The 26,240-nt window shown below is 42.3% G+C and overlaps 1 protein-coding gene across 9 annotated transcripts in view; it reads left to right on the top strand.

Moving 5' to 3' along the window:
- Window positions 1–26,240, top strand: part of MAGI2 (membrane associated guanylate kinase, WW and PDZ domain containing 2) — a 1,104,792-nt gene that overhangs the window by 1,011,911 nt on the left and 66,641 nt on the right. For all 9 annotated transcript variants that reach the window (XM_054017487.1, XM_054017504.1, XM_054017538.1 and 6 more), the window contains 3 exons: window positions 3,930–4,021; window positions 16,029–16,221; window positions 21,783–22,031. In XM_054017487.1, coding sequence (XP_053873462.1) covers window positions 3,930–4,021; window positions 16,029–16,221; window positions 21,783–22,031 — 534 coding nt within the window. The remainder of the gene's footprint in view (window positions 1–3,929; window positions 4,022–16,028; window positions 16,222–21,782; window positions 22,032–26,240) is intronic.

The raw sequence follows: 26,240 nt of genomic DNA on the forward strand, positions 1-26,240 counted from the left end.
ACCAAAAAGTAATTTTCATATTATAAATCACATTTCCGCTTCATCAGGACTCATCAGTTGGAATTCCCCAGTGTTGTGTAGCACCCCTACTGTGTTGTGATGAGATCATTGTTTGTCTCTTGGAGTTCACAGAACAATGGGGAGCCCAGATTGTTTTATAAGTTGGCACTTTGGTTAATGGTGTCTCTTCCTGGCCAAACGCTCTATTAGAAAAATCTCACTTTAAACATAAAAGGAATAAGAGGTATTCCAACAAAACTTCATGAACTTCAGAGGGATCACAGGAGAAGAGCAGCTACAACTGAACTGCTACTCACCGTTCCATATTGAGAGTGAGTAGTGCACCAGCCAGCTAAGCTGAGCTGGTCTGGAGGGAAAAGTAAGCTGTGCCAGGAAAAGGGTGCTACAGCCCCAATGGAACAAGGAGGAAGTAGAGTCCAAATTGTTATTCTGCCACAATTCAGTCCCTGCTTTACTCCTAGGGCTGCAACACTATCCATTTCCCATTACTTGAGGTGAAATGCAAGGTGCCAATCTAGCCCACTTAGAGAAAAAATATTCTATAATGAAATAATACTTATCATCAGGGTACAGTTCGTCTTAGGTCATGAGTGTTGATCTGTTCTCAATAAGGCCATTTTTCCTTTGTGAATTTGAGCCACTGAGAAATTTCACTCTCTCCATCAGGAAAAATGGCAAAATTTGGCATATACAACAATACCTGACAGAGAAAAAGATACTCGAGGCCTGAATCTCACAGGACCAGACACCAAGGATATACCAAAATACCTTTTAAAAGAACCTCATGTCCCACCCCCACTTAGTCCTTTGTTTACTTTTAGAAGCTTTGTATTGCTTGATGGGAAAATAAGCTGTCCAGTAGTGTTCTCCTGGATGGAACAAAATCCTACTTTTAAAGCAAATTTGTCAGTGTTTCAGGAACATTATTGGCTCTACACTCATGGCAAAATAGTAGTAGCTAATGTCTAATGTAGATTGCCAAGATACTTGTCTTTTGCCAGGACTGATTAGCACACAAAACCGCTAATTAGTCAAAGAGCTTCCAAAATGACATGTTAGAGCCCTATGAGAGGCAGCAAGATCCCTGCATAAAATATTTTTGGCCTAAACCTAAAGGTCTGGACCTTGCCTAGTTAAATCTATGTGCTCAGAGAGGGGACTTTAGGAAAGAAATATGTCAGCAGTTTTTGTACTGATGCCCATCATAGTATCTGACTCTCACAATAATCCCTTTTTCACCATAATAAAAAAAAGGCAGCATGAAAATACCAAATGTTTGCTTTTAGTGATTTTTTAAAAAAAATGTCAGCAATGTGATTTTCTTTATTTTCTTTTATTTATTTATTGTGTAGTTGAAGTCTGAGTGTTTGTGCCAGAACCATATTAATCACAAGCTGACAGTCATATTCTCAATACCTACAGTCAGGAGCACATAATAAATTGACATCAACACAAAAAGCTAGTGTTCAGGTTGTGACAAACCATTCACACCAGTGCCATTCAAAGTTAAAGCTGAGATTTTAAAACTGAGCCCCTCGTTTCTCACTACTGCAGTACTGCCTGCAAGACTCCTCCACAATAAACTTAGAAACAAGACAAGGAGAGGCAAGAGAACAGTTTCTAGTTTAAAATTCCTCTGCCTGTGTCCACTTGTGGAACAACCTTCTCGTTAATTTAACAATTTTTGTGCACATGGACACTTGTCAGAGAAATTTAAGTGAGTTGATATGATAAGCTATTTTGAAGCTGTTATGGCTTATCATGTAAATATATAGGTTAAGTAGAGCCACAAGGCTGTAAGGGCTGGATACACAAAAGAAGTTAGATGCCTAAGTCCTAGTTTCAGGATGCATCACTGCAATGCATCAAATGCCATTGAACCTTCTGGGTGCCTAAACTCACTGGGTGCGTAAGCTTTCAGGGTAAAAGTTCCCTAGCTGCCTCTGGGCATGCACACTGCTGCCTCATTCTAGGTGTCCAGACGTCAATCTCTTGCTAAAACTCCAGAGCAGCTGATGAACCCGGAGTAAGCTAGGCGTTCAGCCACTTAAATCACGCCCAGGGCCTGATCCTGCAGGTGCGCTCAGAAGCTGCCTACCAGATCAACTCCCATTCAAAATCAAGCTGGAGGTGCCGACCTTATAACTTTTAGTCCACTGATTAGAGCACTCCCCTGGGATGGGAAACCCAAGTTCAAGTCCCCCTCTTTGCCACAGGGAGAGAAAGGATGTTTCCCACTTCTTGAGAGAGTACTTGAACCACTGAACTATGGTTCACTCGCTCAAGCTTTCCTGTTGAAGCTGTTCTACTGTGGAAATTAAAGACAGGTTGGAGCAGGGGGACTGGCTCCAGTATCTCACACCTCCCAGATGGGTGCCCTAACCCCTGGACTACAGAGTCACTCACGCACTCTGTTTCTGGCCCAGTCACTCTTTAATTTTTTATTCACTGTGGCGTAGCATCAATGGGACAGACTGACAGAGCCCCACATCAGAATATCCCATAGTTCAGTGGTTCGACCACTTTTTTGAGAGCTTGGAGATCCCCTGTTAAAGTCCTCCTCACCGTCTGGCAAAGACAGGGGAATTAAGCCTGGGTCTCTCACATATCCCAAGTAACAACTTGCTAAAAGCTATAAGGAGGGCACCACCATTCCCTCCTCTTCTTGCTAAAATGGCATGGGCACCTAACTCCAGGAGAGGGTTCACAGCAGAGATTCACAAGCAAAAACAGGCACTTTCCTACAGCATGGATATAGTCACTTACATATGTGAGAGGTGTAGTGCTTAGCACTCAGGCTTTGTGAATTGCAGTGATTTTCTAGGCATCTAAATTTTAGGCATTATGATGCTAAGCTAGGGCGACCAGACAGCAAGTGTGAAAAAAATCAGGATGGGGTGGGGGGTAATAGGAGCCTATAGAAGAAAAAGAACCCAAAATTGGGACTCTCCCTATAAAATCAGGACATATGGTCACTCTATGCTAAGCATCACATCTAACTTTTTTGTGTCCAGCCCTCAGTGTGTACATTGTCCTTCAATGCAAGGGCTAGTGACTATTTGCTGTCTGTATGAATGAAGTGGAGGCTTTGGGAAAAGTTTGTGGTGTGTCACAAGATCGCTCAAGCTCATTGCTCCTTTTGAATAGAAAGCAGCACTGCAGAGCTATCACCCACCCCATTACCATCCATTATAGATATTTGTATTAGGGCTGTCAAGTGATTAAAAAAATTAACAATAATAGAATACCATTTATTTAAATATTTTTGGGTGTTTTCTACATGTTGTGTTATCTGTCCATTTCAAACCCTTCATTTTAGGGACTTCGAATGCCAACTAGCACCAAAATTCTTTATCAAGTGTATTATCTCAGACTGAAATACTGTAAAGCTACACTATACAAGTTGGCACACTGTTTATACCTGCGTAGATTAAAATGGTCTTTTCATTAATGGTTATTTAGTTCTACTGACTTGTAATTAGAGCTGATCATTTTTCAAGTATCTCCAACTCCCATGTCAAATTAATCTTTTAAAGTTTTGAAGAACTAAACTAAAGTTACAAAGTAAATACCATCACTGATGGTGGAGCAATAAAACGTAATACAAAGGCAGTCATAGGAAGAAGGCAGTACATTATGCCATGTATCAAGGGCAGAATTTGCCTCATACTACCCACTTTCTAGTTTCGATTGAATATACGTACTTTACTGCACACCACCATCTTTAGAGATATCTTCATATTCAAGTATCTGTGTCTGTCTGTGTACAACACATTGTTTTCAATACAGTTTCCACCCGCTCTAACAGGACCATCATTAATCATTTCCAATGAACTAACCACTGGGATATTCAGTTTCTCAAGGAAAAACAAAAATACATTATTCAATGCAATCTCCTTTTAAACCAGGTCCAGATTACAAGGAGCTGGATGTTCATCTTCGGAGGATGGAGTCTGGATTTGGCTTCAGAATCCTTGGAGGAGATGAACCTGGACAACCTGTAAGTAGTTTCTTCATGGCTTTCTATTTTATAGTTTCAGTATTTTTGTAAGTGTCAGAAAAATATCACTTCGTACAGTGGTCATTAAGGAATGGAATTTTATAACTCCAAGTAAAAAGACTTTTTCCTGTTCATCCATTGAAAAAGACAGGTCTCTCAAATTGTCAGCATCTCCACTTAAAATATGTCATTGTGAATCATTTTGTATTAAGTTAGGAAGAGTGCACTCTCCAATCTTTTTTAGAGAACTGACTGCTATTTGGCCCTTTTAATTATTGACTTACAGAGAACTATTGGCTTCCCTGGAAGATCAAGTACTGAGTTTAACTAGTAGATTTGCATCAAATTTTGTATGAGCATGTGTGAATGAATACCATGCTGTACTAAAGTAAGTCAATGTAGATACAAACTGTACACATATGGAATGTGTGGGATTAGAGAGTACTGCTAATTACCTCATTCATCTTTGGGAACACATGCACTACAGGTGAAATCTGGACACTGAAGCCAATGGGAGTTTTACCATTGACTTAATTGAGTCATGACTTCACTCATGTTTAAATCATGATTTGAGGACTTCAGTAACTCAGACAGAGGTTATGGGTCTCTTATAGGCATGCATGGGTGAAGTTCTGTGGCCTGTGATATGAAGGCAGGCAGACTGGATGATCACAGTGGTCCCTTCTATAAAATAAATCCACTGTAGATTAAGTGCATTAATTATCTACTAGAAAACATCACAGCATCTCATATAGTGAAAAAACACTGAAGAGTATATTAAAATATGTACCGTGGACACAGAATTGCTGCCTACATGATAAATTGCCATTATCTCATTCCTTTGACCACTTCACTTGCTCCCTGTGCACTAATCCACTTCCACCTCGATTTTTTCTAAACTCAGAATTTCTGAGCAGCTTCAAATAGATGCCTTTTCTAAATAAAAACAATAAAAAATATAAACCACCTAGAGAACGGTTTCCTTTTTTCTACCCCAATATGGAATTTCCCCCAAAATGTTACCTGGTCTAAGACCCAGGCCATTTCATTCTGCACCAGTGACAGGTTTAAGAACCAATAACTTGTGATGCATCAGGCATGGATATGGGAGATTTATGCCACACATCCCCACCTTTCCAAAGGGGCATCCAGCATGTGCTTCTAGCCTTGCAAGGCCTCAAAACCTTAAATAATGACATAATTATTGGACTCATTGGCTTTACAGGTTGAGGAATCATAGACTCATAGGACTGGAAGGGACCTCAAGAGGTCTACTAATCCAGTCCCTTGCACTCAATACACAAAACAGAACACACATACAATTTTAAAAATTCTCTAAAACCTTTTAATATCCTTTTTTGTAAAATGTGTGGCATATATTCAATATATGATTAGGTGGTGGGGCATATGATTTATTTTTAATGGAACATATTTGGAGTGACCTGCATGACTCAGTCATAACTTTTTGCCACTCAAGACTGATCCCATCCCAAACCTATATAGATAAAACGATATACCATAACCAACTATTTATTCTATGTTGCTTACATACAACAGTGACATCCTTTTTAGAAAAATCCAAAGATAGTTTGATAGATTTATACGTCATTTATTCAAATCCGTACAAAATAAAATGATAGCCATTAAAATGTTAACACTTGTCCTGTGGTGGTATCTTAGAAACCAAAATTATTTACTATATTTCAAATAAGAAATAAATGTATTATCACATTTACCACTATGGAGCAAGTATTGATAAGAACATAACAATGGCCATACTGGGTCAGACCAATGATCCATCTAGCCCATTATCCTGTTTTCCAGTAGTGCCTGCTGCCAGATACTTCAGAGGGAATGAATAGAATAGGGCAGTTAATGAGTGATCCATCCCCTGTCGTCCAGTTCCAGCTTCTGGCAGTCAGAGACTTAGGGTATGTCTACACCACGAAATTAGGTCGAATTTATAGAAGCTGGTTTTATAGATATCGGTTTTATACAGTCGATTGTGTGTGTCCCCACATAAAATGCTCTAAGTGCATGAAGTCGGCGGACCGCGTCCACAGTACCGAGGCTAGCTCCCCCTCCGTCAGAGCAATGGCAGACAATCGATTCGTGCTTTTTTACCTGGGTTACCTGTGCAGACAACATACCACAGCAAGCATGAAGCCCGCTCAGCTCAGCTGAGCTCACCGTCACCATATGTCATCTGGGTGCTGGCAGATGTGGTACTGCATTGCTACACAGCAGCAGCTAATTGCCTTTTGGCAGTAGACGGTGCAGTATGACTGGTAGCCTTCATCGGCTATCTGGGTGCTGGCAGACGTGGGGCTGCATTGCTATACAGCAGCAGCCCCTTGCCTTTTGGCAGTAGATGGTGTATTACGACTGGTATCCGTCATGGTCATATTCCAGTTCAGTCAGAGGCACCTGGGCAGACATGCTTTGTCTCCTGCAGACTCAGTCCTGCCAGCAGTCCTATTGAACCGTCTTGACGATGATGGCTAGCAGTCATAGTACAGTATCTTCTGCTTCCCCCTCCCTCCGTGAAATCAACGGCCTGCTAAACCCAGGGTTTTGAGTTTAATCTTTGGGGGGGCCATTCTGTGTGACAGTTGTTTGTGTTTCTCCCTGATGCACAGCCACCTTTGTTGATTTTAATACCCTGTACCTGTATGCCATGTCGTCAGTCGCCCCTCCCTCCCTCCATCAGTTTCGCGCCTTTTTTCAGACCAGACGCCATAGCACTGGGAGCCCGCTCAGATCACCGTGGCAATTATGAGCACTATGAACACCACACACATTGTCCTGGAGTATATGCAGAGCCAGGACATGCCAAAGCAAAACCAGGACCAGACGAGGAGGCGATTGCAGCGCGGCGACGAGAGTGATGAGGAAATTGACATGGACATAGACCTCTCACAAAGTACGGGCCCCAGCAGTGTACAAATCATGGTGTTAGTGGGGCAGGTTCATGGCGTGGAACGCCGATTCTGGGCCCGGGAAACAAACACAGACTGGTGGGACCGCATCGTGTTGCAGGTGTGGGATGATTCCCAATGGCTGTGAAACTTTTGCATGCGTAAGGACACTTTCATGGAACTTTGTGACTTGCTTTTCCCTGCCCTGAAGTGCCAGAATACCAGCATGAGAGCAGCCCTCACAGTTGAGAAGCGAGTGGCGATAGCCCTGTGGAAGCTTGCAATGCCAGACAGCTACCGGTCAGTCAGGAATCAATTTGGAGTGGGCAAATCTACCGTGGGGGCTGCTGGGATCCAAGTTGCCAGGGCAATCAAAGACCTGGTGATATCAAGGGTAGTGACTCTGGGAAACCTGCAGGTCATAGTGGATGGCTTTGCTGCAATGGGATTCCCAAACTATGGTGGGGCGATAGACGGAACCCATATCCCTATCTTGGCACTGGAGCACCAAGCCACAGAGTACATAAACCTCAAGGGGTACTTTTCAATGCTGCTGCAAGCCCTGGTGGATAACAAGGGGCATTTCACCAACATCAACGTGGGATGGCCGGGTAAGGTACATGATGCTCGCGTCTTCAGGCACTCTGGTCTGTTTCGAGAGCTGGAGGAAGGGACTTTCTTCCCAGACCAGAAAATAACCATTGGGGATGTTGAAATGCCTATCGTTATCCTTGGGGACCCAGCCTACCCCTTAATGCCATGGCTCATGAAGCCATACACAGGCAGCCTGGACAGTAGTCAGGAACTGTTCAACTATAGGCTGAGCAAGTGCCGAATGGTGGTGGAATGTGCATTTGGACATTTAAAAGATCACTGGCGCAGCTTACTGACTCGGATAGACCTCAGCGAAACCAATATCCCTATTGTTATTGCTGCTTGCTGTGCACTCCACAATATCTGTGAAAGTAAGGGGGAGACATTTATGGCGGGGTGGGAGGTTGAGGCAAATCGCCTGGCTGCTGATTATGCGCAGCCAGACACCAGAGCGGTTAGAAGAGTACAGCAGGGCGCGGTGCGCATCAGAGAAGCTTTGAAAACCAGTTTTGTGACTGGCCAGGCTACGGTGTGAAACTTCTGTTTGTTTCTCCTTGATGAACCCTCCACCCCTCCTCCCCCCGTCTCCGCCCCCCCGGTTCACTCTACTTCCCTGTAAACCAACCACCCCACCCTCCCCTCCCCCCTTCGAGCACCAGTTGCAGAGGAAATGAAGTCATTGTAACTTCTCATTCATGCATTCTTTATTAATTCATCACACAACTAGGGGGATAATTGCCAAGGTAGCCTGGGATGGGTGGGGGAGGAGGGAAGGAAAAGGACACACTGCAGTTTAAAACTTTAAAACTTTAACACTTACTGAAGGCCAGCCTTCCGATGCTTGGGCAATCATCTGGGGTGGAGTGACTGGGTGGCCGGAGGCCCCCCCCCACCATGTTCTTGGGCATCTGGGTGAGGAGGCAATGGGACTTGGGGAGGAGGGCTGTTGGTTACAGAGGGGCTGTAGCGGCGTGCTCCTGCTGCCTTTCCTGCAGCTCAACCATACGCTGGAGCATATCAGTTTGATGCTCCAGCAGCCAGAGCATCGACTCTTGCCTTCTGTCTGCAAGCTGACACCACCTATCATCTTCAGCCCGCCACTTGCTCTATTCATCCCGCCACCTCTCCTCTGGTTCAAATTGTGCTTTTTTGCACTCTGACATTGACTGCCTCCACGCATTCTGCTGTGCTCTTTCAGCGTGGGAGGACATCTGGAGCTCCGTGAACATATCATCCTGAGTCCGCCATTTTCTCCTTCTAATCTTCGCTAGCCTCTGCGAAGAAGAAACATTTGCAGCTGGTGGAGGAGAAGGGAGAGGTGGCTAAAAAAGACACATTTTAGAGAACAATGGGTACACTCTTTCACGTTAAATTTTGCTGTTCACATTACACAGCACATGTGCTTTCGTTACAAGGTCGCATTTTTCCTCTTATATTGAGGGCCTGCCGGTTTGGTGTGTGAGATCACTCACGCAGTGCCAGGCAACAGAATTCAGCTTGCAGGCAGCCACAGTCTTTTGGCTTTTTTAACCTTCATAACATGTGGGAATGGTTTCAAATAGCAGTGCCCTCATTTCCCATATCAAAGACCCATTGGGTTGGCCATTTAAAATGGGTTTGCAATGTAAAAGGAGGGGCTGGGGTTTCCAGGTTAACATGCAGCACAAACCCAACTACCCCCCCACACACACACACACCCAATTCTCTGGGATGATCACTTCACCCCTCCCCTCCACCGCGTGGCTAACAGCGGGGAACATTTCTGTTCAGAAGAGCAGGAACGGGCACCTCTGAATGTCCCCTTAATAAAATCACCCCATTTCAACCAGGTGACCATGAATGATATCACTCTCCTGAGGATAACAAAGAGAGATAAGGAATGGATGTTGTCTGCATGCCAGCAAACACTGGGACCATACACTGCCATGCTTTGTTATGCAATGATCCCAGACTACGTCCTACTGGCCTGGTGTGGTAAAGTGTCCTACCATGGCAGACAGGATAAGGCAGCCCTCCCCAGAAACCTTTTGCAAAGGCTTTGGGAGTACATGAAGGAGAGCTTTCTGGAGATGTCTCTGGAGGATTTCCGCTCCATCCCCATACACGTTAACAGACTTTTCCAGTAGCTGTACTGGCCGCGATTGCCAGGGCAAATTAATCATTAATCATTAAACACGCTTGCTTTTAAACCATTTGTAATAGTTACAAAGGTACACTCACCAGAGGTCCCTTGTGTGCCCTCAGGGTCCGGGAGCACGCCTTGGGTGAGTTCGGGGGTTACTGGTTCCAGGTCCAGGGTGATAAACGTATCCTGGCTATTGGGGAAACCAGTTTCTCCGCTTCCTTGCTGTTAGCTATCTTCATTGTCTTCATCATCATCATCATCTTCCGCGTACCCCGACCCGCTTCCCTGTTGCGTGTTTCTCCATTGATGGAGTCAAAGCACACGGTTGGGGTAGTGGTGGCAGCACCCCCTAGAATGGCATGCAGCTCCGCATAGAAGCGGCATGTTTGTGGCTCTGCCCCAGACCTTCCGTTTGCCTCTCTGGCTTTGTGGTAGGCTTGCCTTCGCTCCTTAATTTTCACGTGGCACTGCTGTGCATCCCCGTTATGGCCTCTGTCCTTCATGGCCTTTGAGACCTTTTCTAATATTTTGCCATTTCGTTTACTGCTATGGAGTTCAGCTAGCACTGATTCGTCTCCCCATATGGTGAGCAGATCCCGTACCTCCCGTTCTGTCCATGCTGGAGCTCTTTTGCGATCCTGGGACTCCATCATGGTTACCTGTGCTGATGAGCTCTGCATGGTCACCTGTGCTCTCCACGCTGGGCAAACAGGAAATGAAATTCAAAAGTTCGCGGGGCTTTTCCTATCTACCTGGTCAGTGCATCTGAGTTGAGAGTGCGGTCCAGAGCAGTCACAATGAAGCACTGTGGGATAGCTCCCAGAGGCCAATAACATCGAATTCCGTCCACACTACCCCAAATCCGACCCGCAAAGGCCGATTTTAGCGCTAATCCCCTCGTCGGAGGTGGAGTAAAGAAACCGGTTTAAAGGGCCCTTTAAGTCAAAAGAAAGGGCTTCATCGTGTGGACGTGTCCAGGCTTAATTCGATTTAATGCTGCTAAAGTCGACCTAAACTCGTAGTGTAGACCATGCCTTAGGGACATCCAGAGCATGGGGTAGTGTCCCTGACCATCTTGATTAATAGCCATTGATGGACCGATCCTCCAGGAACTTATCTAATTCTTTTTTGAATCCAGTTATAGTTTGGGCCTTCACAACATCCCCTGGCAACAAGTTTCACAAGGTGACTGCACTTTGTGTGAAGAAATGAAATATTGATAAATGTGAGAAATATTGACATTTTAAGGGTGCCTTCTGTTTACTGAAATATATGCATCATATTCTAAAAGCAATACACCATATACTGATACACACAGAGACCATATTTTGGCATAAATACATGGGGGAGAAATTTTCAAAAAGCACCCTAGTGAATTGAAAGCCTAGATTCCATTTTCAAAAGCAATTTAGGAGCCTAAGTCTCATCGAAAGTCATTAGGACTTAGTCTTCTCAATGCCAAAGTTATTTTTGAAACAAGGCTTAGGAGCTTTTAAAATTTTTATCTATTACCTAGAGAAAGTGTCATCACTCAAACAACACTCAAAATCCATGCTGTCCAGGATGTTTGTCTTCTGTTTTCATCATACAAACTCAGCATTTGTGAAGAACCGTTTCTGCATAATTTGCATTCATAATAAAACATATTTCAAATCTAATTTTTTTCTCCTTTGCTGTTCCCTTCTCCCCCATTCACAGCTCAACTGCACCCACCCATGCCTCTCACCTCTAAACAAGGAGAGGCACAGCTTATGTTTGTCCTGCAAACCCCCTCACTTCCCATGAAGCAAGCAGTGAGATACTTTGAAATGTTTTTTTTTTTCAGCTTTCCTGCTGTGCGCTCAGGTAACATAGAACAAAACGAAAGCTTTAATTGCCTTTTGTCTTTGTGGTTTTGTTTCTAAAAAGGCGTATTGGATTCCTCAGCATAAGGAATTACGTTTCTGTAAAAAGCAAATTCCACATAAAGTTTTAAAAAGTGATGATGCGAACAGTTCAGTAGGACCGTAACAGAGTTTGCTTCAGGGTGTATAATCAATTTGACACTAATATTTTGAAAGAACAGATAGGATTGGAGTACTCCACTTGCTTGCTCATGAACACAAAGACCCTTTAAAGTAGAGAGGAGGAGTTACATTTAGACACCTCTGCTAGATACCACTAGGTGTGGCTACACCAACTCCAATCAGTATCAACTCCAGTCAACTCCCAAATGTCAGTATCCAAGATCATACCCCTATATGCATCTACCACATCTGCCAGTGACTAGCGAGGAGTTTAAGATATGCTTCTACTGCCAGTGAACTGTAACAGTTACACACTCCAGACACACATACCCCAAATTGTGCTACCTTACTCTGGGGAACCATCGATGAATGTGGCCAGATATTCTGAAATTGGCCACCGCACTCAGAACCCTGCTGAAGGCACTAAGATATTTAGTACTGTTCCAGATAGAGAAAATATTTTGGATCATTCATACAACTTGAACTCAGGATCATGAACCCATCAGTGAAGTGGATAATACTAAGCACGTTCCCTCTCCCGCTTCACTTTACATCTATTATTTAATTAAACTGTACAAGGAACCTATGAGGTAGCCATTTACAGATGGGGAAAATGAGAGAGAAGTGAAATGATGTGCCAAAAAAAATAATCACAGCAGGACTTAGTGGCAAAGCAGGAGTTAGGAGTTGCTGGCTCCTAATTTCATTCTCAGACCACTAGGTCAAAATACTGTTAATCTCAACAGGTCAACATTTGGGAGATTGTTTTAAAGTAAATTTTATTACTGTCAAGCAATAGCTGAAATTAATGGTTTTCTCTGTGATCCATCTCTTATCTCCGATAATTTTGTCAGACTGCCCCTGCAGACATTCCAGTCAGTCTCATTCTGAAAGAATGACACAAATGTCATTAAATGCTTGATATTTTTCAGTTTGTTTTCTGTTTGCAGAGTTTATGACTATTAAGGAAATTAAGTAGTCATGAGGTGAGAGACACTAGATAAAACACACAAACCAAAGAGAAGGAATAAATTATTGATTTTCAACATAGCAAAAAGTTAATAGTGGGTCATCTCCAGGTTCTAAACTAGGATCCATGTTATTGCATATGGCTCCCATTATGTCAGAAGGTGACTTTTTTTAAGCAACCCAAGCCCAGCATTCACTGCACGCAGGTGAAGCAGCGTTGATGTCAACAGCTGTAATGGCTGCCATCTTGGCTGACACACCAGGAACTGAACTAGGGATTTCTATAGCTAAAAGCCTGAGTTGCTACAGCTTGAGCTAAAGACCCTTCCCCACTCCCCGTAGCTGTATGTGAGTAAAAGAATCATATCCTTTTGTGGATCATTCGTGGCAGAGGACTGTACACTGAGCGGTGGGTTACATGGGCACAGTGAATTGCAGGATTGGAGCTTAAATGTATTAATGAGCTGAAAGGGAGTGAACGAAGAGTAGCAAAATTTTCAGAAGAGACAACATTATTTAGCATAGTCAAGCTAGAAAAGACTGTTAGGAGCATGAGAGGAATTTTAAAAAGCTAGGTGGGCCACTGGAATGGCAGCTGAAATACCACATTGACAAAAGCAAGGTAATGCACACTGGAAGAAATCATTTTCAATACTTCTAATTCTAAACTAATGGTGGGATCATTGTGGACAGCTCAGCGAAAACCTCTGCTTACTGTTCAGCTGTTCAGTGCTTTATCTGCATAGAATCAGATTTAAAGCAAATGAAATATATTCAGTATACAAACCAAGGAGCAAGTTTTCCCCCATAAAAATCTGCCACACTACAGTAAGTTCATACACATTTCTGTTTTAGATAACTAGCTACAAATCCTTATTTGGTAGAGACACAAAATCAAAATGTTTTGAGAATACTTTGTGCGAATCTATCTCCGTGCAGCCTGGGGTTGCTTTTTGTTGTCCAGTAAAAGAGCATAAATGTATATTTTATACCTGGGTTTTGCACAAAGTAGTATCCAAAGCTTTTGAGGTATATTCTTTCAGCCTTTTGACGCACAGAATGGAGTATTTCAAAAAAAAATCTCTGGTAACTCTGCTTGGCACTACTTAAAGGGTATCTAAGAACATCAGGAAGAAGGAGAAAGCTGTGGCTTCCCCCCCTCCCCCTTACATTTTGGAAGCAAAAGATTGCACCAGGGGAAGGCCAGAGAGAGAGAGGAAAATTCTGCAAAGTTCCCCACATGAAGTTTCCTCTGAAAGCTCTTCCATTAGGTTTGCAGAGGTTTGCTTCCAGGCCCCTTCAGACCTCTGTGTACCCATCAGAGGCCAAGACCACCCATATAGACACATACATCCTATGCCTCTGCACCATCTTCTGCCCCTTGCAGCTGTTCTTCATGTTTACAAGTTCCCTTGCTGGCTTCTCTCCCTTATTACCTAAAGAGGGCACTGCTCAAGAGTTAATACAGCCTCAGGCTGTGTTAACTCTTAAGCAGATACCTCACATGGCTACTTTTCCATCTGAACCCATCATTCTTTGTTTACCAAAAACCTACACGAAAGAAAGGAAAATCAGGAAATAACTTTGTGAATAATTTAAACATACAAATCTTTTCAGGGAATTAAGGTTTTGTTTGATTTAACCTTGATTTTTATCCCAGCTATGTCATGGAAAAAAATATATGTCTGGAAAAATTCATTAGAAACCTTTAATGTTCCTTTTTACTGGGTTTATCTGTCTAAAACAAGTTGATTTTAAATGTACATTTGAGCATGTCCTCCATCTAAAAACTCCATCTGCACAGAAAAAATTGACATTTGTCCTCTTCTTCTCTTTTTGCCAATCAGTTACTCCTTAACTGTTTTTTATCAGCAGAAATGCCTGATACAGCAACTTTCTTACCAAAGGATCCCAAAGTAGTTTGCTAACTAGGGATCATTTCAACTCACTACTGAAATTCAGGTAAACACCTTTGAGATTAAATATATCAAACTATTTTATAGAACACAGCAGTCAGGGAACATAGGTGGACAGAATATGGATTCACAGATTAGATGGCCCAAAGCAACCATTATGTTCATCTAGTCCAGTGGTCCCCAACCTTTCAGTGTGGCGGGCGCCAGACGACTACCTGCCGAAGAGCACAGCCGCCGGACAAGCAGCCGCCGAAATGCTGCCGAGAAGCAGTGTCATCAAGAAGCATCGCCGCCAAAATGCTGCCGAGAAGCGCCAACACCAAGAAGCGTCACTGCCAAGAAGCAGCTTCATGAAGAGGCGTCGCCGCCGAAATGCCTCCGAGAAGCAGCGCATTTCGGCAGCAACGCTTCTTGATGTTGCCGCTTCTTGGTGGTATTTCAGTGGCTGCTTGTCTGGTGCCGAAGAGCACAGCCGCCGGACAAGCAGCCGCCGAAATGCTGCCGAGAAGCAGTGTCATCAAGAAGCATCGCCGCCAAAATGCTGCCGAGAAGCGCCAACACCAAGAAGCGTCACTGCCAAGAAGCAGCTTCATGAAGAGGCGTCGCCGCCGAAATGCCTCCGAGAAGCAGCGCATTTCGGCAGCAACGCTTCTTGACGTTGCCGCTTCTTGGTGGTATTTCAGTGGCTGCTTGTCTGGCGGCCGCGCTCCTAGGTGGCAGGGCGCTCCCTTGTCAGTAGGCAGGTGCACATAGATGCCCCAGCGGGCGCCATGGCGCCCGCGGGCACCACGTTGGGGACCACTGATCTAGTCTGACTTCCTGCACAACTCAGATCATAGAACTTCACCCAGTAATTCCTGCATCAAACCCAATAGCTTGTTGTCAAACTAGAGTAGCTCTCTTAGGCCTTGTTTACGCTACTGCGGTAAATCGATCTAAGTTACGCTACTTCAGTTATGTGACTGAAGTTGACGTAGCTAGATCCACTTACCGCAGCGTCTAAACTGCACTGTGTCAACAGGAGATGCTCTCCCGCTGACTTCCCTTACTCTTCTTGGGGAGGTGGAGTACAGGAGTCGACAGGAGAGCGCTCTGCCATCGACTTAGCGGGTCTTCACCAGACCTGCTAAATCAACACCACTGTATCGATCACAGCAATGCCAATATAGCCGTAAGTATAGACAAGCCCTTAGACATACAATCTTGATTTAAAGATTTAAAGTGTAGTTGGCCAATGTTGCAGTAATGCTAGAATTCTCAGGTTTATCACCCCATCTCTTGTGGAAAACAGAATGGCATCTTTAAATGATCCTGAGTGATCAGGGTTTTGGTTCTCATTTAAAGAGCAGTAGCACAGTGCCACCCAATGCCTTGTGGGAGCATTAATTAAATTTTAACTGAAAGTGAAAAAATGCTATCCAGTGAACCACCCGCAATACCCTGAATATATTTAACATTCCCATTTGTTTCACTATCTAGATTCTGATTGGAGCAGTAATTGCAATGGGCTCTGCAGACAGAGATGGTCGTCTACATCCTGGTGATGAGTTGGTGTATGTAGATGGGATCCCAGTGGCTGGCAAAACCCACCGATATGTGATTGATCTCATGCATAATGCAGCCCGAAATGGGCAAGTGAATCTTACTGTGAGAAGAAAGGTGCTATCTATAGGTATGTTAATAAAAAAGAGAAATGTGGAAAAACTAACCAAGGGCGGTCAATAAAGGGGGCGGTAATTTAGGTAATGCTTTTTTTTAAAAGAAAAAGTTTGAACAAAAACTAACTTTATTGTTTTTTTATTATTTAAAGAATTAAGACTTGGAAAACATTTGTCCTTCAACATTCCCTGGCAGTGTTTGTGAGGCAAACATTGCAGTGTTGTGCCTGTTTCCTAGAGAACCAGGAAGTAACAGTGACAATCCTGCTGTAATGATCATGAGTGACTCTGTGTTTGTTCCATACTGTGTTCTCCTGTATTGTCCCTACTTGTGCCATTTTAGGACAAAGGGTGCTCGTATTGCTCATCTGAGTGATCTCATTGAAGTCATTGGTGTGAGTAAAGCAAGCAGGAAAAGGCTTGCAGATTATAAGCTCTTTAGGGCAGGAATTCCTTCCGTTGCTTTGACATGTTCTGAGCCCAGTCCTGCTGCCATTGAAGTTAATGGGAGTTTTGCCACTGACTTCAAAGGAAGCCATCTCAAGTCTTTTAGTGCTATATAAATAATGACTAGAAACAGAGCAATCTGGTTTCCCTTTCCAAGCAGAAAGTGCAGAAGATAAACGAACAGCATGAATAGTGTAAAGCAAATTAGAGAGAAAAGATGGGTGAGGTAATACCTTTTATGTGACCAACTTCTGTTGGTGAGAGAGATGAGTTTTCGAGATACACAGAGCTTGTCTTCAGGTCTAGGAAAGGGGGGAGGGATAGCTCAGTGGTTTGAGCATTGGCCTGCTAAACCCAGGGTTGTGAGTTCAGTCCTTGAGGGGGCCATGTGGGGCAAAATCAGTACTTGGTCCTGCTAGTGAAGGCAGGGGGCTGGACTTGATGACCTTTCAAGGTCCCTTCCAGTTCTAGGAGATAGGATATCTCCATTTTTTTTTTTTTTTTTTTTACTAATGACTGGTCAACACTGGGGGGGGGATCGATCTAAGATACGCAACTTCAGCTACGAGAATAGTGTAGGTGAAATCGACGTATCTTAGATCGATTTACCTCGGGTCCTCACGGCGCAGGATTGACGGCTGCGGTTCCCCCGTCGACTCCGCTTCCGCCTCTCGCTCTGGTGGAGTTCCGGAGTCGATGGGGAGCGCATTCAGGGATCGATTTATCACGTCTAGACAAGACATGATAAATCAATCCCCGATAGATCGATTACTACCCGCCGATCCAGCGGGTAGTGAAGACTTACCCTAAGAGAGTAGCTCAAAAGCTTGTCTCTCTCACCAACAGAGGTTAGTCCAATAAAAGATATTATTTATTTTTATTTTTTTATTTATTTTACCTCCCCCACTTTGTCTTTGTAATATCCTGGGACTGACACAGCTACAACAACACTGCATAGAGCAAATGAAACATTTTAAATTCTTTCAGTCTTGACCATCTAAGGCAGGGGTGGCCAACCTGTGGCTCAGGAGCCACATGCGACTCTTCAGAAGTTAATATGCGGCTCCTTGTATAGGCACCGACTCTGGGGCTGGAGCTACAGGCACCAACTTTCCAATGTGCCAGGGGGTGTCCATTGCTCAACCCCTGGCTCTGCCACAGGCCGTGCCCCCACTCCACCCCTTCTCGCCCCCTCCCCTGAGCTGCCGTGCCCTCGCTCCTTCACCTCCCCCCCATAGCCTCCCGCACACCACAAAACTGTTGATCAGGAGGTGCAGGGAATGAGGGGGAGGCGCTGATCGGAGGGGCTGCCGGTGGGTGGGAGGCACTGGGAGCAGGGGGTGCGAGCTCATGGGGGGCTGCTGACATATTACTGTGGCTCTTTGGCAATGTACATTGGTAAATTCTGGCTCCTTCTCAGGCTCAAATTGCCCCCCCCCCAAGATCTAAGGAGTTATTGATAACACAGAGAAGGAGACTTTTTCTAAATATCTCTTGGCAGCATCTATTTAACAAGAGTTTTTAATGAGTGAATCTGTTTTCATTCAGTTAAACTCTTTGCTCATGTGAATGAAGTTTAATAATCTAATATAACCCTTAGAACAGGCTCATCATTAGGGCACTTTAATGAGGGATCAGAAATTAGTAAACATGTCATCAGCCCTTTCTGTCGTTTCCCTCTCCATCCACCAGGAGCCCTTCCTCTTTCCCTGCTCTATCTCCTTAGCCTTTGCCTTCCCCTCCCTGCCCACCCCAGCAGGTCAGCAACCTCATGCTCCTAACCCACTTATTGTTGTTCGTAGTCCCCATTTCCCATCTCTGGCACGCTGTCAGGTCACTGTCAATCTTCCCTATCTTGGGACTGACTTTCTTCTGTTAACGACTCTAGAATCCTGCAGCCAGAAATCTTCCCTCCAACCTGGCTCAACGCCCCCTAGGAGCTCCCCAAACCCTAGGAAAATGGCCAGTTACCAAGGTAAAATATTGAACACGTGGGGATTCATTAGTTTCCTAAGAGTTAATAGATTTTATCAGCCTCTATGGAAACTGGACTGTGGGCAAGAATAATAATTACAGGAGTTAGTACAGACAGCGTAGTTATCATCCTTTGGTGGCTGCTTGCCTTACATGATGTAAGGAACTTTTAAGAGTTTCTATTAGTCACCTAGGACTCCTGACATGGAAATTGAATCAAGCTAGTAAAACATCCTGAATTATTCTTTAGCCTTGATCGGGACACACTGAGAAATATAACGTATGACTCATTGTTTAACTGCTTATGAAGCTGTACAAGTGTTTAGATTGATGTGATGTATTGAATGTTGTCTTTAAACAAAAATGTAGCATTATTTACATGAACTGAAAAATACAAAATCAGTACAAAGGTACTGGCATACATCCTCACTTACGGCTGATAGGGTTAAAATGAAGTTCTCAGTTCTGAGTATGTGCAGTATAGAGAACTTGGGGTTTCCTTATATTGTTGTTAAAAAAATTTTACAGCAAATACTAGATTTGCAGAAACATTTTTCCTGCAATTTTTACTAGTCTTGCAGTTTTGTTATTCTTTGTTTTCATATTGATGCAAACATTAAAGTCATGATCCTGCATGTTATAACATGCAGGAATAATAGTCTACCCACATGTAACTTGTAGAATTAGAACCTAATTTACTATATCTCCAATTTCAAGTTATGTGATTTTTCTATTCTTTTTTCTATGCAATGGATCAGATTCTCATCTAAATTAAACTAATGCAGTTTCATTATTGTCAAGAGTGCTATACCAGCTTGACTGAGAGGAGAATATGCCCTAACTTTCCATAGTGAAAATATTCTTTATATAAGCAACAGTCAGAAATGTGCAGGTAAAATGTAAAGAAAACTAAATTTTGCAAAAGAAAACCATAGAAAGAAATCATTCTTTAAAAAAAAAAAAAAAAAAAAGGTGGACCCTTACATATCAAAGGAAGGATTTTGGATGTGGTATTTTAAAATATTGACATTTACACATATGTTTGTACTTTCTTGGGTTGATCTGTTCATATCCTGACTGTGAATGACTTTGGGGTTGTGGGAATCAGGCATAGAAGTGATTAGAAAGCTTGCCCTCCTCTACAAAAACAAAAAAGAAAAGGACAATAAAGAGTGAAAAAAGAACAAGTCTTAGGCAATATTGGGTGAATAAATGTATCAAACATAGAGGAAAGGCCTTAGGAAGAAAAGACATCTTCAGATGGTCCCAATACACACACTCTCAAGCTACAGAGTCAAGACTAGGGCTGGGTTCAGGTTTCAAACAGAGCCCAGCAGTTTGGTTCACAGGTTTTAGAAAAATGCTAGCCTCCAAGGGGAACCCCTCATCTCCAAGTTTCAAGGCCATCACACACCCTTGCTTCCTTCTATGTTTTCAAGGATTTTGCTAGGAGGTGCAATAGAAATGAGGTTAACCCACTTCTGAAATGGGCAGACAACCTCAGCCCATCCGCACAAACCATTTGCTAGCACGGGCTGGGGTTAGGAAATGTCATCCAAATGGGCTTGAGATTTGATGTGACTGTTTTGCACAGCTCTGCCTCAGAATCTTAGATGTCCTCTTTCTCAAGAATTGAGGTAAAGAATTACCAAACTTGAGCTATGAAACCTGCTTGGTTATAAAAAAGTGATGTTTCAGAGGAAATAGAAATTAAAATGCCATTTCTTTGCAGGCAGTGCAAACAAAAAAAAATCTGATGAATATGTTTCAGAATAAAAAGAAGAAAATCAATAGCCATCTAAAATTTGCTCTTCCTCCGTTTTTATACTTTTTGTGTAGTTAATGGGAATCTCTGGCATTCATTTATAACAAAGCCTGCTCCTGATAATGCAGGGCGGTAAGATCATTTTCTTTTTGTTGCAGCCATACTGACATACACAGTATACATATACAGAGTCAAGCTTCTAAAACATGACAGCCAGAAAATATGATCTCTCTTGTCTTTGACTATGGCATTTAGTTGCAGATTGGGTCCAATAACTCTTGGAGATTGGTATTCTAATGTAGTGGCACAATAATTGTTTGGTTTTCTTCCTCATTACTCTCCCTAATCACTCTATTTCAAAGTTGCACAAGGACTGTTAAAGGACATACTTACCTGCCTGAGAAAATAACAACTTGTCCTTGGATCCTTATTTTATTCAGAAAATAGATTTCACACTTGGAAGTTTTAACTTGTAAACTCTCTTGGGGGGGTGGGGGGTGTAATGTGAAGCTTGTCAGATATTTTGTAGTATGACTGCACCACCATTACTGCTAGGGACAGAAAACATTCATGTATATTTATCTGAAACTACTATATTTAAACTGTGAAAGGTATGATTCATCTGAAACAAAAGGTCTGCAATGAATACAGGTACATTTTTTCCATGTACAAGCGTCACTTAATTATTTACAGTTACTGACTGCCAGCAATGTTTGTATGAGGAAGTGCTTAATCACGCAAAATTTCTCTTCCTCTCTGCTTTTACAAACTATAAAGCCATAGCTGAAAGGTTAATGGACTTCATTTGCACTTTTGATCCTTTTAACTCTGCATGTAAGAGCATCTTTAAAACTTCTAAATGAGCATTGCAACTATGGAGGCAGCAACAGAATAATTAGTTATGATTATTTTTCATTGTATTGCTCCTCCATTCCTTAAACATCTTTTGAGTATGCTAATCAATTTATAAGAGGAAAATTATAAAGCTAATCCAAATTACTCTGTATTAGCTGCTTGCTTAAATTTTTTTAATCCGAAGACAAAATAATTTAGTATTGGATTAGACAGCCAATTTTTCCCCTAGATGACAGATCAGCTAATTGAATAGTTCTTATTTACTTTCTTTGCTGTACAGCTTTGTATTGTTTCTTACAACAGATTCCTCTCTTCTCTGTGGAGCAGAATAGGAGTTTGTGTTTATGTTTGCTTTATCTGATTTCCCTTGAATACTTTGCATAATCAGGTAGATTCCAGTTCTTTCACATCTGTTATGTTTCCTTTCTTTAGTATAAACAGTCAGTTGTATTCATGTTGCATTAGCAAAGGTACAGTAACTGATAAAGTCACTAAACAAGTTAAACTGTAATACTTATATGATTTATATTTTAGGAGACCCTTGCCCAGAAAATGGCAGAAGTCCAGGTTCAGTGTCTACACACCACAGTTCTCCTAGAAGTGACTATGCTGCTTATGTTAACAGTAATCATGCTGCATCTAGTAGTAATGCTACACCACCAGAGGGCTTTACTTCACACAGCTTACAAACCAGTGACGTTGTCATCCACCGGAAAGAGAATGAAGGGTTTGGCTTTGTTATCATCAGCTCTTTGAACAGGCCTGAATCTGGATCTACAATAAGTAAGTAAAGTCCTACTTACCACCTCTTGTTTCTTCAAGTTTGCATGTAGTGAAAAAATCAGACACCTAATCCCATATATGTTCATCATTTGTCTGGCAACACAGCCTGAAGTTCTAGGGCTTGTCTTCGCTACCTCGCTACCTCAGCGCAGCTGCATCGATGGAGCTCCACCAATGTAGCACATCTGGGGAAGCTGCGGTATGTCGACAGGAGACTGCTTTCCCGTCAACATAATTACTCTGCCTCAGTGAGAGGCGTAGGCTACGTCAGAGGGAGAACATGTCCTGCCGACATAGCGTGGTGTAGACACCGTTTTAAGTCGATGTAACTTACGTCACTCAGGGGGCTGCTTTTCTCACACCCATAAGCTACATAAGTTATATCAACTTAAGAGGTAGTGTAGACAAACCCTAAGAGACACTCAAAGTTGCTTCCCTGGGGAACAGTCTCCCTGACGTGTTATGCATCGGAAGAAAGGTTATTCCGTCTTTTGGGGTTAAGAGTCATAGAAATGTAGGGATGGAAATGACCTTGAGAAGACACCAAGTCCAGCTCTCTGCCCTGAGGCAGGCCCAAGCATACCTGGACCATCCCTGACAGGTGTTTGCTAACCTGTTCTTAAAAATTTCCAATGATGGTGATTCCTCACCCTCCCTTGGAAACCTATTCCAGAACTTAAACCTAAATCTCCTTTACTGCAGATTAAGCCCATTACTTCCTGTCCTGCCTTCAGTGGACATGGAGAACAACTTTGTCTCAAACACTCACTTATCTGCCCAACTAATAGGATTCAAAGAGCTCTATCCCTCCCAGGGCCACCCTGCAAGGATACCTCTTATTAATATAAAAGCTAACTATTATGGGACAGATTCTTATCAAATGTCAATTACCATAGATCCAGAGTTATACCAATTCACTCCATCTGAGAATCTGGCCCTATTGTTATTAATACAATGTAGTGTCATAGAGTTATAACGACAACATTTATTAAAGCTAGATACAAAGCATAGGACACATGCAATAAAATGGACTCTTCACATACACTTTACTGAACCTGCCTAATAGGACATTGCTCAAGCTACTGGAATGCTTTGTGGTGGAGAGAGATAAGGAGGGGCTGATTTCTGTAATCAATGGAACTACTCAGTGTGAAAAGGGTGGCAGAATCAGACCATTAGTGATCATAGCTCAACTTCTGCCTCCAACTTCTGTGGTGATGACTTAACATTATGCCCTTGTATGCCAAAAGCCCCTGGCAGGATCTCACTTTCCTAGGTGATCAGAACCTGTAGCTTCCACGGACTTCAAGTGAAGTTGTGGATTCTCAATACTTCTAAAAATCAAGCCCCATGAGAATATTTGCTACCTCGTTTGTGGGTTGCAGACTAAACTGAGCCTTTCCCTGTGTCCAAAAAGACCATTTGAACTGCTTTTTCCCCCTACTTGCCAAAACTGTTTTCTGAGGAAATTAATGATAGTTCCCCCTTTTTGAGCCCTTCCAATGTATTTATCTGTATCAATCTGATAAAATAAATGCAAGTAAAAAAAGTACTGGGAAGAGTCCTATAATCTCACAATGGAAAGTGATTGTGCAAAGTATATTCACAACATTTTATGGTCAAGCATTTATAACATTCTTCATACTATCTCAAATGAACTTTTTTTGTTAAATTCAGTAGGATCCTCAAAATTAATACTGTAACAAAACAATAGCCAGTCAGACAGGTATGACTCCATAGTTATCACTTTGCTGTACATCATGGCTAACAGGAACTTCATGGTGGCAGATGGGAAAAAACAATACTCCTGTTCCAAAACCCAGGTCACTAGTCACTGGAGTTAATGGAAAATTTCCTGTAGGTAATAGGGTGTATGACCCACAGTAGCGTGGTCGTGATTCTCTCTAGTAGAGGGCACTAATATGCATATATACTACACAGTTAATTACAATACAATTTTAATTATAAAGAATTAATTAAAAGGTAGTCTCAGAAGTGCAGTGAGAAATATTTCAAATGCAACCCTTCAGGAGACAGTAAAGAGCAGAGTCAAAGTGATCAAATTCCCTAGAACAAAAATGTGTAGCTACTGGAAATGTAGCATTAATTGAAGTGCTTCAAGAGTAGATGAAGAGGAGGGTCAGATGTTGAGATGAGAAATTAATTCATTAAAACAGTAAGTGTATCAAACCTCTGTGAACTTGAGCAGTTCCCAGATCATGTCCATTTAAAAAAAATGTGTCACAAGTTTGTCATAGTGATAAAATGAAGAGAAATAATCCCTTTCAATGCTCAGATTAAGTAAAGGATCTTGAAACTGTGGTAAAATAAACAAACTGGAAAGGATACAAGATAACACTCCAATCAGTAATGGAAGCAGGTTACCAATCATTTAGATCCACTAAAATTTTAATAGGGAAGCATTAGCAACCATCCATTTTTTACACCACATATTTATTCGGACAAAGTGATTAATGGGTTTGAGCAAGAGCGCAAAGCGTACTAACAGTATGAAAGTATTAACTAGATGATATACCACAGTATTACACAAAGCATGGCTTGGATCAATATTTAAATGTATGCAGTAAAAATGTTAATGTATTCATTTTAAGCCAACCAAGATAGAATTAAAACCCTTCAGTGAAATAGGTCAGGAAGGGAATAGTCTGCAGTGTCAAATAGTCATTGCCTCTAGATTTATTCTTTCAAATAAAGTGCTGTGTTTTATGGTCAATTGGGAGAGTCAGTGCCTAGAAAAAGAATAATCCAAGGAATAGTCTCATTGGGCATAACCATCAGGGTGATAGAGGGACTGAATATTTTCTACATTTAATTATGGTTTTCTCTTTATTTTTTCCTTCACTCTGCCAGACTGGACTATAAGGTTTCACCATTTGGAAGTGTAACATTAATAGTGCAATGATAACATTCTCCTTAGTCTTAATTCTCAGTTAAAATTCTGTTCTACAACAAACAAATTACTGTAGATCCTGGAGGAACAACTACTTGGTCATATGTAGTAGTGTGAGTTTTAAGTGCCATTCTATTGTAAATTGATCAAATAGATTGTAACCTTATCTATAACAATGCAGCACATGTTATTAATTATTAATTTTGTGATGATGATGGTTATCATTATTATTATTATTCCAGTGCCACAGGTGTTGGGCCTATGGGCCCTGATTCTCAGGTCTCGCATTTGGGACAGGACCCAAGGACAGTGAGGAAGAGATGGCTTTATGGCACCTTTGCTGCTCCCTAATTCTGGGACCAGCGTAAATTAGAAGAACGTGAAGGCTTTTGTCATTTATATTTAGCTGCCCAGGGCCCTACAGGACCATTCTAGCACCAGAAATAGCCAGAGCTGCTCCAGTCAAATCCCTTTTCCCCAGTCACATCCCTTATGATGAGGGCTCAAGGGAGGATTCCCACTATGCTGTTCCTGTATAGCCAGTTAGGTCTACGTTACAGACCCTTTGCCTCAGCAAGGTGTCATTAAGGGACCAGTGTACCCCAGAATCAGACCTATGGTTCTTGTTCCAAGCAGTTTATAATCTGAGTTGCATTTTCTCATGAAAATCTTTATAAGAATGATCTTTGGTGCTGTTTGTTTCCCAGACGTATCTTTGTTTTGTAGAAATCAATCAAATGCTCTAAGGACTATTTTCTACTCTTGATCTCTGCACAGAAGGAGGGCAGGATATAGCCTTAATTCAGGAACAGAATTGTTATTATATAGTTTCCGGGCAATCTTTAGACCTGTCCTGAGTATATTCTTGGACAAGTTGGTACTTGCTAAAACACCCAGCAGTCATGGCACATTTCTTCTATGCAGTGAAAATCATAGAAATTTTCTCTCTCTCTCTCTTCTTTGGCAAATCATTGCTTGGAATGTTATTTAATTCAGCGCAGGATTATCTTTCACTATATCACTATTCTTAGATGGGGACAGAGCTGGACTGGAGGCAGGATGTCAAGGGTAGAGTGAAAGAGATTACACTGGGGCAAAGCAGAGTAATTCACAAAGTCAGCCATGCTTTAAATTCAGGTAAATGAAAAATGTATAAATAAATAACCCTGTTTGACCTATTTATCTAGGAGCAAATCCTTTACCCGTGCTGAGCTCAAAGGACCAGGCTGGGCTCTGGACAGATGTACATAGGACAGGTTTCAGAGTAGCAGCCGTGTTAGTCTGTATCCGCAAAAAGA

The sequence above is a fragment of the Malaclemys terrapin genome, chromosome 1 (genome assembly GCF_027887155.1).
Source record: "Malaclemys terrapin pileata isolate rMalTer1 chromosome 1, rMalTer1.hap1, whole genome shotgun sequence".
NCBI lineage: Eukaryota > Metazoa > Chordata > Testudines > Emydidae > Malaclemys > Malaclemys terrapin.